The 15,688-nt window shown below is 34.9% G+C and overlaps 1 protein-coding gene across 1 annotated transcript; it reads left to right on the top strand.

The window, feature by feature from the left end:
- Window positions 1-4,472: 4,472 nt before the first annotated feature.
- Window positions 4,473-15,126, top strand: LOC148273166 (uncharacterized; the record flags this gene model as incomplete). The annotated part of the gene is made up of 4 exons (XM_088239068.1): window positions 4,473-4,725; window positions 5,866-6,029; window positions 7,345-7,637; window positions 8,026-15,126. Coding segments are annotated over 4 exons (2,133 nt in total), but the record flags the coding sequence as incomplete, so codon positions are not given.
- Between the last annotated feature and the right edge of the window lie 562 nt (window positions 15,127-15,688).

Genomic DNA, 15,688 nt, shown 5'->3' with positions numbered 1-15,688 from the left:
GTGCTTTAGCGGTAGAAGGCGGTATTTTTCGATACTTAGTGAGATTAGTATGCCATGCTTCATTTCCTTGTTGATGAACTTCCTACCGTGGATTATCCATTAAAGATAGACGAAAAAATGTGACGATTTATATCCTAACAATTAGTTAACATTAGGTTGGTACGCCCGTACGCCGTTTCCTTCGCAGTAGTAGTACAATCGTATAATACTCGTATATTTTATCACTAATTAATTTTAATGTACCGAAAAGGACAACTCGGCAAACCTACCAATACTGTGGCAACAATACTTCGACATCATATGGTAAAAATGCATAGAACGGCCCTTCTCCTGTTTTTCATTGGTAATAGTTCTAGATAACTATTTGTTACTCTTGTTAAAAATTGTTTAAACTGCTTTATTAGTGGTTTTTTTTCTTTTTTCGTTTCTTTTCTTGAATTTATAAGTAATATTTCTCTTCATCATTTTTTTTTACATCATTATATATTTTTATACATAAATATATACTATTTCCCTAAGTATTCGTTTTAAATAATAATGCATTTTTTATTTTTATCATTGATTTTATTCAAAATTGTTTTCATTGTTTTTTTTTTTAGCTGCTTCAAAGTATTTCTATTACCAAATTATCATTTTTTATCGATAATGCTATAATTGGTAATATTTCTTTTTTTTATATACCTATAGTTTATCTTTTTTAGACTTTCTTAATTTGTAAATTAAACATATTGTTTTAAATGCTCTGTATTACTTATAATTATGCTTACATGTACGAGTATGTATATTTAATTGTATTTGTAACTAATATGTAAAAGGTACTAAGTGCCGTTTATTTTAATAAAATAAAATAAAACATATATTTTTCTATTTGTCTATCATAATAAAATCCCTTGATGGGTAATTCCATTATTATTACTTAGGTCGAAAGATTACTACATAATACATTATAAACAGCGTACTATGTTCAAAATCGTAAAATATCGAATAAATTAGATGAATTAACAAATAAATTAAGATTAATGTATTTGTCTCTGTCGGAATCCATAATACGGTATCACTACCTGGGGACATTTTTGTGAAACAAACATGAAATATGTACAAAATGTTTAAAATTCACTTGTCAAATTGATTGCACTAACTCATGTATACAGTCAAAGACAATACTCTATTTATGTAAAGAATGGAATATTTTACCAGTTAAAGGTATTTTATGAAGTAAAACTATTTTCCAACACATGTTTAGCCCAATGAACAAAAATAAATTGAAACACAATTATCTAACAAGATTTATCTGTTAGATAATTGTGTTTCAATGATCTAGTTGTACCAAAATTTTAAAATTGATCAAAATAAAATTTTAAAATTGATCAAATGATGATCTAGTTGTACCAAAATTTTAAAATAAATATGGACACTAAAGATTACATTATATTCCTAAAATATTTGATACGCTGCCGCATGACTTGAAAACATGTCTCAATAGAAATAAAATTATGTTTTTACAACGAAAGTGGTTAGAAGACAGACTGCTTCTGTACTAATTTATTATGTATGACTTTAATTTTTAGAAATGCAATATTTTTATCTTTCGTTTATAAGGCGTTAACATAAATTGCGTTCGTTTTTTTTATTTAATAATGAGCACCAAAATTAAAACAAAATGGTATAAATGTTATACGTTTTTCGAAAGAAACTTTTCTGCTCTACCAATGCTACAAGATAGTGTGTTTACTTTTTTGTTACATATATTATATTATTTGATTACAAGCCTTTAAAATGGAATGTTTAGTAGACGAAAGTGAGCAGTTTTGACACTTCCATCTGTTCGCGTTCAATCGAGAGAATAAAGCTTCCAAGCTGCTTGCCACAGTGGTCTATTCTGGACAATTTTGAGTTAACCAGGTTCAAACATATTTGAATGTTTCTAATTCTGTTTGAATACGCAAATGATTTTAATATTTTTTCTCTAGTTTTAGTTGAAGTTTTTTTTAAAATACTGTGTTTATTTTTAAAGCATCAAAACGATAGTAAATATATTCATTATTTTATGTGTATACATTATTATGTCTGTACTCTTTTTTTGTATTTTAATTAACACTTATGTGTTGGTGGTTAATCGGGACGAATATTGTTTATTTTATGTTTTATTGTGTAAAATAATATTGTCATTAAATGAATATTTTCCTAAATAGAGATTATAAAAATAGGTGTTCAATAATAAAGTGTTTTTTTATATTCCTGTTTTTTTAAATTATTTATATTAATGTTTTCTTGAAAAGAAAAAACAATATTGCCAATCATATTCTGATTTTGCATAACTTCATATTGTGCACCGGCCTTTTTGTGCAGTTCTAGCTGGTTCGAATATAATTCTAGCAAACCGTTGTGTAATTTGTTCTGAGTAACATTTATGGTTAACAAGCCAAGTGAATCATCCAGAAATACAGGGTCATCAATTTCTTCAGTTATGTTTTCAATTGTTGGCACAACACCCTATAAAATTATTTCATTATATTTTTCAGCATTCACTGACCCTTCTATCCTAATTAAATTACCGACACCCAATTTTGTGATGCATCCCCACACCATGATAAGGCGAATGTTTAACTGTGGGTGCAAGCTCTCTAGCTCAGCGGCGAACTGTCTGCAAACCGTCTGGACCAATCAAATCAAATTTTGATTCATCAGAAAATACAACTCTTTCCCAAGTCAGTTTTTTTTTCTTTCGCCCATTCCAAATGTTTTTTTTTTCATTTTCTGATTCAATAGAGGTTTTTTTGCAGGTCTTCTGGCCAGTAATCCAAATTCTAGTAGTCTATGTGTGACTGTGCGTACACTAACACTGACACCGGTGGTTTCCTGTAGTCGTGCTCTTAGTTCTGGAGCTGATACGAACCGATTTCTTAATGATATTTTTTTTAGAACACGATCATCACGTTTTGAAGTGCAGCGTTTTAATCCTGTGCCCGCTTTTCGGTTTAGTGTCCCAGTCGATTCATTGCGCTGTATTTGCCTTGTTATATCACAATTAGAAAAGTATTTTTTAGATAACGCAATAATAACAGATTTTTTTCCTAACGAAAGTTGAAGTCTCGTAGACATTTCGCTTTAATAAAATAAGGACACTCCAAGAAAACGACTAATCATCGCCAAATCAGGTGTATAACTGAAGAAATTAAGGGCTTTCCAGGTTCTAATTGTTATAATACCAGCTATTAATTGTTCCTAGAAGTGATAACCCATGACTCAAACCTGGGTTCAATTACTTTGAACACCTAACGGGAACTTTTGTATTTAATTAGTCATTCGGCTATTTATGTTGCCGAAAGTGTATAGGGTTCATGGAATCATTCTGCAATGGTTTTACGAAGTAGCCACTGGCTAAAACAACTGCAATAATATAATAAAATCCCGATTTCATATGAGCGTTCTTTGAACCATTCAAGCAAACTACATGGTAAAAGTTTTTGATATTGCAATGTATTATTATAATACATTTTTTTGAGCTATATTTGGAGAAGATGTGAAAAGCACTCGTTCCTAATAACCTATTCTGGGGTTGGTGGATAAGATAACCTGAGGGCATCTGTCACATTAGTACTTCAAAGGTCGCATTCACGTCACGAGTTTATTATACAGATTTATATTATTCTTGCAGATAAGGTTCAATGCTAAATAAGCTCCTGACGTCACTGACTTATGTAGATAGATAAGCCTAGGTATTTAAAGAGTCTGACTGTTGAGTGGAGAGCGAGCGTTCTCACATTGATAAATCTCATCCTCCAAGCCCAAGTTCTTGTAGCGTTTATCAGGCAAGGGACGAATGCTCTCACGTCCTCAGGTTTGACCAACGTCCATCCATCGAGGAAACGGCTTCTTTGGCAATATAAAGTATCACATTCGCATAGAATGTGTAAAGGTGTTTCATCATTTGCACTGCAGAACCTACATTTAGAAGTTTCAGAAAGGTTCATTCTAGCAGGACAGATTCTTATCGTAATAACGGAATGTTTGACGAGTTTCCAAAGAATATTACCAGTTATTTTTTTAAAACTTTTTCACTTCGGTAGCTCGATCACAATGTGCGCTACTGTCGGCAATAATTGACACGATAAAAGTTTTCAATGAAACATCGACTTAAATTTATTGATCAAGGATTATTCTTTTTTTTTTTAATATTGACACACTTTAAGGATAAGAAACTTTGTAAAGCAAACGACAAACGGACAAACTGAAACTCGACTCGCGTTGACTTTGACGTTTATCGTTTGTCCACGTTACCACGATATACTAATCTTTCAAATGCGCACGCGCGAGTTCATTATCGCTGTCCACTTCCATTGTGATCAGTTAAATTGCTGAAGGACTTTTAATCGACGACGATAAATATCTGTGATTGAGCTACATGTCCATATTGTTTGATTAGAAAATGTATTGTGCTGTAATGATATAGTTTAGTTTATTTGTTTTAGCACGTGGCCCTCAGCGATGTCTCGCTACCTTCCAACGCGTACGAGGTGACGATTTCCGGCGGGCGGGAACTCGTGCTGGGCGCGTTGAGTTTTAGCAACAAGTCGGACCTCGTGCTCCTCAGCGTGTCCGGCGTGCCGCGCGTGCACGTGGAGCCGCACGCCTTCCTGGAGCTGGGCGGGCCGCACTTGCTCCTCACGATCTCTACCAGCCCCTACGTCACCGTGGACACGGACGCCTTCAAGAACGCCAAAGGTGAGCTTGGCTCTTGTCCTTGCGAGCGAACCCAGCGACGTCTACCGATTGCCGAATATATATGCGTGCGAATGAACGAACACGAATTTTCTGAAAATGCGTATACAAGCTAATGAACAAACATACCCTATCGCCGTCAGAATTGGGAAAATTAGATCGAGGGTGACATACAAATTGACTATAATATATACTGACGTGCACTGACGGTGATTGGGCATTGAAAGTAGTAAATCGAAATTCTAAATAACACAAATCTTTTGTAAACAAAGAATATTAAAAAAAATAAAATTAACCGTTCCATTGAAGCTTAAATGTTGTCTTTGCAATGTAAGACCTCTGATCCGGGTATGTGTGTGGGTGGGGCGGAGCTTTCAATATGCGTATACGATTTAAAAACTAATCTAAACATACCGCTAAATATGGACACAAAAAATATTTAGACATAATCAAAATTAAATGTTACATCAAAACATATGTTTGTACTCTGCGTAATTTGGTTTCTTTGTTATTGCTTTTTAAAATCAAAATAATAAGAATTTTTTACCCTAAATTAAATAAATACTAAGGGTAATCCCTAAAATAAATACTAAGGGTAATCTTGATACTTGCATATTTTTACATTGGCAACTTGCGTGTATTTACTAAGCAACTTGCGCATTTTTTTTCTATTGAAAAAAATCTGTTTTAAGATTTGACAACTTTCAGAATTTTACCCGCCATCGGATTCCGTCGTAACTGGCATGTTCAGCAGTGCGATTCTGAACTCTCTTTGGGGCGCAGAAAGCCTCCGGATCACACTGCAGGACTGGTTATGACGAAACCTGATATTAATGTCTTTGTGTTTTGTCATGTAAATGCGACTGATTTTTTTTCCAATCTTTTAATGTATTTACAGTACTTGCATTATTGGTTTTATAGTTAGATAAAATCATTGCTTCTGGTTCACTAACAAGTTAATTTTACTAGCAAGATAAATCTAATATGTATTAATGTTTATCGTATTTTGCTTCTGACGTCACATCTGAATTATTTTCTTATTTTTATTGCGTTAAAGGAATATGTTGTCTTAAATCAAATATTATTTTCTTATTTTGTTTTGAATTATTTCTGAAGCGTGTTTTGTTTTGTTGTGCATTGAAGGGCCTACCACAGTTAACATATCCAGGTGTGAAAACGTGATCCTCCACAAGAAGGCATTTTTCTGGTTGGTAGAGATTAGCATCAACGATGTCGCCAGCTTGGATCTGAGTAATGGAACATTCGTTTTGGACAAGAAACCGGGGACACGTGGACCAGTTACAAAGGTAAGACATCAGTTGAACGGCAATAATCCATACTAATATTATAAATGCAAAAGTGTATTTGTCTGTTTGTTTGTGTTTCTTTCGACGTGATCTTTTACGTATAGCCGGAGAGCTAACAAGTATCATAAGGTGCTTTTGATCTGGAAAAAATATATCACTCCCTCGGTAAAAATCTAGTGGAAAAATGAATTAATTTTAAAACAGAATAACAATGCTGCGTCGCCATAGACTAACAGATAGTCGTTTTTTACAGGCTGCTTTTAATCCCGAATAATTGGCGGTCTCCGTGGCGTAGTGGTTAAAACGCTTGACTCACTCACGGAAGGTTCCGGGTTCGATTCCCGGCGAGAACAGAAAAATTCAATGTGATTTTTCTCAAGCCTGGGTGTTTTGTAATGTAATTTAACACTGTAATTGGGCCTCATGGCCTGTTGTTGTGCAAAAATAGAATAAAATATAATAATCATCTCAGTTTATTAAGAGAAAAAAATGTTAAACGACAAAACTAATTAATTAACTTATCACTAATACCACGCGAGTGAAGCCGCGGGTAAAATATAGTTTACTACTACGCTCTCGCGGCCGTAGAAAAAGTTTTATCTCGCGTATTTTGTACGTAAATCATGTAAATGGCCGCGAGAGCGGTTCAGAATAGCAGCGCAGGCCTGTTAATAAACATAACAAACTACACGAGGTTCTGTCCGAGGTAGAATCAGAAAAGATACCCGAGGTTCGAAGCTCGCTCTGCCACAACCAGATTCCTATGTTCTAATGGTGGGTTATTTAGAACTCGTTGAAAATGATCCCCAAATGGAAATATTTGTGTAAATCATAAACGCAAATATTAATATTTAAAAAAACAAAATACTATGGCAAATTAAAAATTAATGTATATATTGAACGGCCAGAATGATGAATATTACTGTTAAACTATTAATATTATAAGCACTTGTAAATGCGTAGAATTCCAAATTTCTTTCTTTATTTGTTTAACAGCTTTGTTTTTTACGTCTAAATCGTGTGTGAAAACTGTGAAATCGTCAAACCGACCAAGTAGCCTATCTTTACGATATTCTGATTCATATCAACCTTTAAACAATTGCCGTTTTAGCTTTGATGTTTAATACAAATACTCTAGTAGCCTGTGTGGCATTCACCGCAGTGATCGCTACCCGACACGGCGCACGGAGAAGAGATCTTTATTAGATTGATACACATTCGAGTCTGGGATGGGACGATTTCGTACATGCTGAATGTCTCGGGAAATCTGTGAAATCGTTTGTCCTTGTGCAAACCGAGTCTTCTTTTGTTACAGATAATCTTCAACAACGTCACTTCCGCAGCCTTGCCCAGTTCCACGTTCGGTACGAGCGTAGCTGAGATCCGATTCCACAGAGCCAACATCGAGACGATTCATCCCAATGCTTTTAACGGGATGCTCTACAACGCTGTCATAGCCATAAATTCCACATTTGGAAAAATCCTCAAGGGTGCTTTCCCGCAGAAGTGCCTCATCAACAAGATTGAATTCTCTGACTGCACTGTACGCTTGTTTGAAAGTGAAGCCTTACTCTCATCGGCACAAGCTTTATACATCAAAAATTGCTTGTAAGTGAATAATACAAACAAATTTCCCTTGTAACTTAAACCGTGAACTACATTTCAAATTGCATATCTGTAAAAATAACACAATTAAATCAATATTTCCCTTAAGTATACATTATTGTTGAAATTGCAATTTATACATTTTAGAACTCTTTTCCATCAAATATATTGCCAGGAAAAAATCTATAATTTGGTCGATAATTCTTGCGATAATAAAACGTTAATTTTGTATTTATATAAACTACTGTGTGTTTATGCAGAGTACCTATTTTTACAATTAAAATGCTGTATTTAGTTTCGATGTTTTAAAAGGTTAAACAATATGTCTTCCTTTTATTTCCTTTTATTGTTTTTATGTACTATTGAAGTTATTTTTACTTCTTAATTTTAGCATCAGGGAAGTAGCCAGGGGAGCCTGCAACTCTAAAGCTGCTACAGTCGTTATAACCGATAACGAATTTGAACTAGTGAGGATGGATGGCTTCGAACTGCAGGAATGGGATGTCATGCGGATAGAGAGAAATTTGTTCAATCGTCTAGAACCGGGAGCCTTTGTCAGTGCGAACTACAACAACAACGGACAGTTCTCGTTCGTCGATAATCTGCTGATGAAAGTCTCCCCTGGAAGCCTTAAATTCATTAGCGACGTACAAGCAGTGCTTCCTGTAGTGGTGTACACGAACAATTATTTCCTGCAGGAATGTAGCTGCTCCATGGACAAGTGGTTATTGCAAGTGTTCGGCCAGAACCTCGCCGCGGTGAAGACGATAATGAACAACAGCTACTGCTCCACTAGCAACCCTCATATCGCGCACTGCCTCAACGTCCTGACTGAAGGAAACATGCAGATGACAAACTACACTCTCGCTCTCTGCGGAAACAACAAATCCATCAACTGTACTTATTCTAACGCAACGAACGTTTCGCTAGTCGATGAAATTAAAAATACTAAATTTCAGAACAGAAGAAACCACGAAGTCGATGATGATGATATGGATAGTAGAGTTAAAATACTACTAATATCTCTCCTGGCCATCGCCCTCACTGCGGCGTTCATTTTTATATTGGCGAAGTTAATCCAGTACGCCAGGCGAAAAGGATACTGCACTGATGTAAAAAATGCAATAATTTCGTCCAACAATTGCTGCGTGTCCTTGTTCGACAGGTGCAACGTATACGGGGTGGATACAGCCCGTTCCATATCTCGCCTGTCCATCAACGAATACACGGAAAGCCATCGGCTGAATGATACGAGAGCCCTCAGCGGCGCTATCGATCTGGAGAACTTCACCGACCACCCCGTCGCTATGTGTGACAAAGCGACCCAAACTCTACCCGAAGAGCTGACCAAGGAACTTCTGGAGAGTCTCAGAGAGAAGTTGGACGACCCGGAGAACTACAGCGAGGCTAGGGAGATGATCGAGCATCTCTACGATCTCATAAAGGTAGAGGAGTGTTGCAACACGAACGTCGCCCCGGCGTTCGAGGACCGCGACAATCTGTACGACGTGATCCAGGCGCCCGTGCGGCACAACAAGGTGATGGTCAGCGTCGGCACGAGGACGCCATCCCTGGAGCGGCTGGCGCCCTTCGGGCCGGCGCTCAGCCCCGAGTACCTGGAGCCGCGGGACCGCGCGCAGCCCGTGTACGCCGAGCTGCCGGGCGAGGCGCGCGCCATGCCCGACCTGCTGGGCCAGGGCTCGCGCCCGCTCAGCTTCCTGCGCGCGATCGGGGAGCGCATCGCGCCGCCGCCGCCGCCCGCGGCCGCGCGCATGGCCAACCGCCCCCTGCCCGAGGCCCCCAAGAGGCCTTGAACACCCGCTTACTGACATACAGACTTACACAAGTGTTCAAACTTTAAGATGCTGGCTGTGTTAATTGTATCTAAATCGTTTGGCCATATTTTCAATACTTTTGCGTAGAAACTTACCGTTTATGGTGGCGACGACAGGTTCACTTAAGATTATCGCTGTTTTTTTTTAAATAATTATTCACGGATGAACACATTTTTCTGTTTTGAATATGATAATAATAATTTTAAAAAAAATTCAATATGTGATTTATACAATCGCAAAACGGAACAAGTCAATCTATATAAAGACAAAACTGTGTTGAACCGATACATTTTTAAGATTGTATATATTTTTGACATATAGGTATTATTATGAAGATATTTTTAAAATATATGTATGTACACTGTTTTAATTATCAAATTTTGAGATCATATGTTCTCAAACTTTTTTACTCTCTGTATTTGGATTTTGACTTTAGAGCCTGTTTAATTATATCCTTGTTAAACAAATTGTATTTATTAGCAAATAATAATCCATAAATTAAATAACAAATGTGAAGTGTACCTATATTCTGTTTAAATAAATATATATACAGCGTATAGTGCGATCTAGTGCATTAATGTTGAGAATCGATCGGGGGTGTCGGTACCATTGCGAAAAATGTTTTTAAAAATAAATAAATTGTTTTACTATTCATAATGTAATATATAATATTTTTTTCACTTAAATAGCCAAAAGCAACCAAATAGGACAAAATATATGCCTTTTTGGTCAGTGCTGGTACACATTTTATTTGGATTATTTGCAATGAACTCAATTGACCCGGAATATTAATGCACTAGGCTGTGTAACATTGAGTATATTTTAATGACTATATAATATTAAAGCTCATGTATATGTTTAGTAAATAATAATATAATTAATCTTGGAATTGGCTGTTTTTTTTCCAAATAAAATATAGTTAAATGAGATATTAGTTTTTATGGTAAGATGAATCCAGCATTTGATTGTTTTTTTATTTGTGTTACTTATTTCATAGAATGTATATTCATTAAACTTAATCAAATATGTTTCCATATGCTTAAATTGTAATGTACGGCGCATCGTGCCTATTCCACTACTTTGGCGTAAATATTTTCTTACGATTTGTTTTGTTAAAAATATAAAACGAGTGTGATCCATTTCCATACAAAATGTATCCTATAACTAACTTTTTTTTCGTTGATAAAAAGTAATGAAAATTTTGATATTTTAAAAACAATTACAATTTGACAGTATTTGTAACCTGCCTATTTTACATTTATAACCTGTAATCGTAATTTTGTATTATTTGCTTAGTGTATTTGTTTAGTAGTGCTGTGGTTACCGTATTTTGCGGACGATAAGACGCACTCTAAAATTTATCTATAAACTTTTAGAAAAAAAAAAATTTTGGACGGTGAGACGCATCGGACCATAAGACGCACCCTATTTTTTGGTTGAATTTTCTGAGTTAGAAAAGTGCGTCTTATGGTCCGAAAAATACGGTAGCATGAAAAATTGATAACAAATAATAAAACTTCTACGCTTATTTTAAACAAATAGTACGATGTCATGAAATGTACTACTTGAAAGTAGTACTCTGATATTGGTTTGATTTTAAGATCGACTATGATGAAATCGGGGATAATTTTAGCCAATAGTAGTTGAATGGACACAAATGTACAGAAATAGAAATTATAGAAGTCGAGAGGTTATAAGACAGCCATTATAAATAATAGTTATTAATACAGTCGTATATTGCAAAGTAAACTTAAACATGCACATACTAAAGGCAATATAGCCAAATTTGCAAGTTAACAATTACTATACAATAGATACTTTGGTTCCACCGAAATGTAAACTCGAGTAATCTTTGTAAAGATCGTATTTATAATTTCATATCCTATCTTCTTCAGCATTAAAAGAAATTCATCGACTATGAGACGGCGCGGCGCACATAAGGGTCCCGGTATGAGCAATCTGGTCAAATGTCGTATTCTAAAATAATAATTTCGTATTATTTACCGATTAGCGGACAAACACATATCCCCCGTTTTCCTCTAATTAACGCGTCGCGAAACTAAGTCAATCGAAAACTACCTATCGCGGAGTTTACACGTCCTTTATTATCGCTCCCGTAAAATCAAGCGATATAATAAGACAAGAGTTTTGATACGACATTGTGAAGAGATCTAGTCAATAGAACATGTAATAGCCGATAGCAGTTTTTAATGAAATATTTCATTGACTTTTTAAATTGCCTGAAAAAGCAGAACGTTACATCTCAGACAAAATTCACATTTTCTCAGCAAATTCTCAAAGCCGCCCGACTACTGAATTTTCTGAAAGTAGTGAGCTGTCGAAGAGGCGCAAATCTAAAACAGTTGGTACTTTGCAACAAAAATGAATACATAATAGTTAAAGCGTCAAAATTGCATTAAAAAAGTAGTTTTACAACGGCAAAAAGAGCAGGAAATCACTTAAAGCGCACGAAAAATGTAAAATACAACGGCTGACGGTTGATGAAGCTCTTTTTGTGATAGTGGAAGCCAAGTTAACGAGACATCAATATAATATTATAAGATCATATAAGGAATGTATATTTCCATCTTACAAAATTGTGCAGAAAGCTAAAAGACGATATTTCGATAAAAGTGCAATCACCATCACTTTTACTTCTGCTGAAGTAAATTGTTAAAAGTTGCTGAAAATCACTCGTAAACAATTGCTGCTTTCTAAGAATGATGTACTAAAAACGTTCAATTAAAAAATATATATACGAAAGTCATTTGATATCTAAATGGGATTGTAAGGGATCGGGATAATGTCAATATAGGCAACGATTTGAGTATTAAAAAGACTCCGATGCATCAAATCTCCACTCAGCGACTTCAACTGTCATTCTTCATCTTTAGAAACATTCTCAAAAACTAATTAATATTCGAATGATTGACAATTTGAATTAAGTATGATTATAATTTTATATGTTCTTGTAATTATATAACTTCTTCACAGAATTAAAAAAAAACATATAACATGTAATTTTAAATTGTTTCTTTTGTTATTAAATAATTATTGTAGCATAATTTACTTTAAAAAAAACATGAATAGACTTTTGGCCAGGTTAAATTGGATCCTGCCCCACTGTGCGGCATTTGATAGTGCGCACGGTAAACCATTTTTCTCGTTTTGCTCAACCCGAATTTAGTAATTAGGAAGTTCAGTGCTACGGGAAATAGGATGTAAAAAATGTTTTCTTGCGCGAGGTAAAAATTAGAGCATTAAATTATATGGCGAAGTTTCTTGAAATGGATGAAAAAAATAATAAAAATGAACTGCTTTGAACGAAATCACTAGTTCTTAATAATAGAGTGCTGTGATAGATTTCCGGTTCACGGTAAGCCAATTTACCAATCAGCAGAACTCACCGAAGAGAACTTGTGACGTATCATAGCGTTGATAATACGATGCAATTTTTTTATGAAATTTTGGCTTAAGTTCGATAGTCTATTAACATTTTTTTTTAATTAAAAAACCGCTACACTCCCTCATTAGTGAATTAAGCAATAAGAAAGCAGCATTAAAAATACTCCGGAGTCAGTCGGACTACCTTCATCCTACTACTACCATCACGCCATTTCCCCGTTGGGGTAGGCAGAGAGAATGGACCGCCACACACGTCTATCCTGGCATACAATCTTAGCCTCTTCCTCATTCATACATCTTGTCATACATGCTGTTCGGTTCTGTCTGCTTTTGACATGACCAGACTTAAGATTTTGGTTTATCTGATCATGCCACGTCTTCCTTGGTCGTCCTCGTCTCACGTTGCCGTTCATTTCATCCTAATTATCCAAATCACATTTTGTCAAACGAATAAACATCGTCAACTGGCCATGTAGCATAAGTACTTAAGCATATGCGAAATCGCCTAATCGTTCTATCGTTTTCTTAAATTCTGATCTGTATGAAACTACTTGCGATTGCGTTTGTTTCGTCACAATTTCGTACATATGGGAAGTTAAAGAATCTATTGGCCGATTGCGCACACGGGTTTCGAGTTTCTGGTTAATAGTTTGCAATATCATAGATGGAGCCCTGATATCTTTAATATAATTTTTAACCGCGAACATACTCAATTGTATATTTTATTTGACATATTGATCAAACTTGTATGTGTGTGGCCAGTTTTGCAAAATACGACTTAAATAAAACTATAATACCGTTTTGTACATTTATATTTAAAATGTTGAAAAAGTGAGTGTTGAGATTATTGGACAGTTTTTTGATGCGGTTGAAATAGGTATATGATTAATGGTTTTATAACCGAATCTTACCAAATGCTTTTTACTAAATTATCATGTTTTCAATGAAGCGGGTATTCATTTAAATAAAACAGCAAAATATTACTAATGTTTTTTTACTGATGACTGATGATTCGACGAAAAATTATATCATCATAAATCAAGATTATAAAGTACTTACTGAAAATGTTATGCGGTAAATTCACTTATGCTATAAATCCGACTATTTGACAGTATGCATGCAATCGTATGTAGGCATAAACATTTATTGAATACAATGATTAATTATCCATGAATAAAAAAAAACATGAATATTCGCTCAAATTCTGTGGAATTTCACATTTCATCATCCTTCATAATAAGATTTATAAAACCGTAGCTGATGGTCAAGCGCCACTGTGATATAAGCCGCAAGACTATGTTGTTAGAAACAAAGTGTTTCATTTATTAGAAATAGACAAACATTATATTACAAAGTATCCTAGAAAAAAAATATAATTCTCGCCTTACGTGTAATGTACAAGGCATTGTTTATTTGACTATTTTTTTAAAAACTTAACTAGGACCTTATCACGAACGAAATCGTCAAATAACCTAATCGGTCAATATTTTCCTTAGTCCCGGATTTGTACACTATGGGGTCATTTCTCTTTATTTGATTATTATTTTTAACCCTTTTCTTGGCAATGTATTCTATGGGATAATTTCTCATATATGATCTCATTTTTTCTCACGGACTTATAACACGAGTAAAACAGAATTCAATTAAATGTCGTTTACCACATTTAAAAAATCTTAACCGAATTATCATAAATCATACATTTTGATTAAAACAAAAAAAAATGTTTGGGATTTTGAAGCCTTTTCAACCAAAAATGTGTAAAAAACCTCATTTTAAAAAACAACAATTCCTTTTAAATCTTTAATAGATTTTTAACGTAATTTCCGATTTGTGAAAATATCTTATTGCGTCTTTCTTGTACCGCATTTTCATGAAAATCGGCGGAAAAGATTGGACGATTTGACGATTTAAGATTTCGTACATGCTAAGTGCTCCGCCATAGTAGGGAAGCGTTTGCGGCGCGGCGCGGGCGCGGTGAACTCAAACATATGGTAAACAAGTGTAGTGTCCATAGTGAGCGCGCGGGCGCGGCAAGGCGCCGCATACCGCGCCCGCACCGCGCCTCAAACGCTCGCCACTATGGCCAAGCACTTAAGGGGCATGTAATCTTTTGGTCTTGCAAAGAAATAATGTCGGATCAACAATGCGAAGTATACTTACGTACGGCATTATTATATCCATGTTTCGAATCATGTAAAGAATGACGGTATGTACGATATTTTTGGAAGTTAAATAAACGTTTTTTGGAAAAAGCAACGTGTTTTAATTCGCTGTCCTTATTTTTGAGTTCGGTTAGATAAATAGCCGCGGTGTTAATATCTAATATAAATGTGGTGTTAACATCTAAAACAATTATACTTGTGGTAAATTACAGTTACAAATTGAATTGAAAATCAGTTTCTCTGAATATGGAGATTAAATAGACGACCTTAACATGCCATTTTGATCTGACCTAATCTGCCCCAAGGAACAATTGAACGTAGTTATACAGAAAGCAGCCAGCCATAGAAAAGCGAAACTGAGATAATAGCACTTTTGTGAAAAGAGTGAATTATGAAATGTATACAACAGTTGGAATGTTTTCGACTTTAACAAACGACAAGCAATAAATAAATAAGTTTTTTTAAATATTACAAACAAGAATCTTATTATGTATTTGACCAGTTAAAAAGATTTTTAAAGTACCATAAGATTTTTCTAGTTTTGTGGGTGTTCTGCAAATTGAGAAAAATCTTTTTTGTGATTGACACCTTTTTCCGAATGTGATTAATACAGTTTTTTGTATGAAAGCGGTCTGGCTGTTTTTAGCAGAAC

The sequence above is a fragment of the Micrasema longulum genome, unplaced genomic scaffold (genome assembly GCF_059751315.1).
Source record: "Micrasema longulum isolate JH-2025_06_02 unplaced genomic scaffold, ASM5975131v1 h1tg002061l, whole genome shotgun sequence".
NCBI lineage: Eukaryota > Metazoa > Arthropoda > Insecta > Trichoptera > Brachycentridae > Micrasema > Micrasema longulum.
Note: the sequence above shows the minus strand (reverse complement) of the source record. Positions and strands in the feature narration are given on the sequence as shown.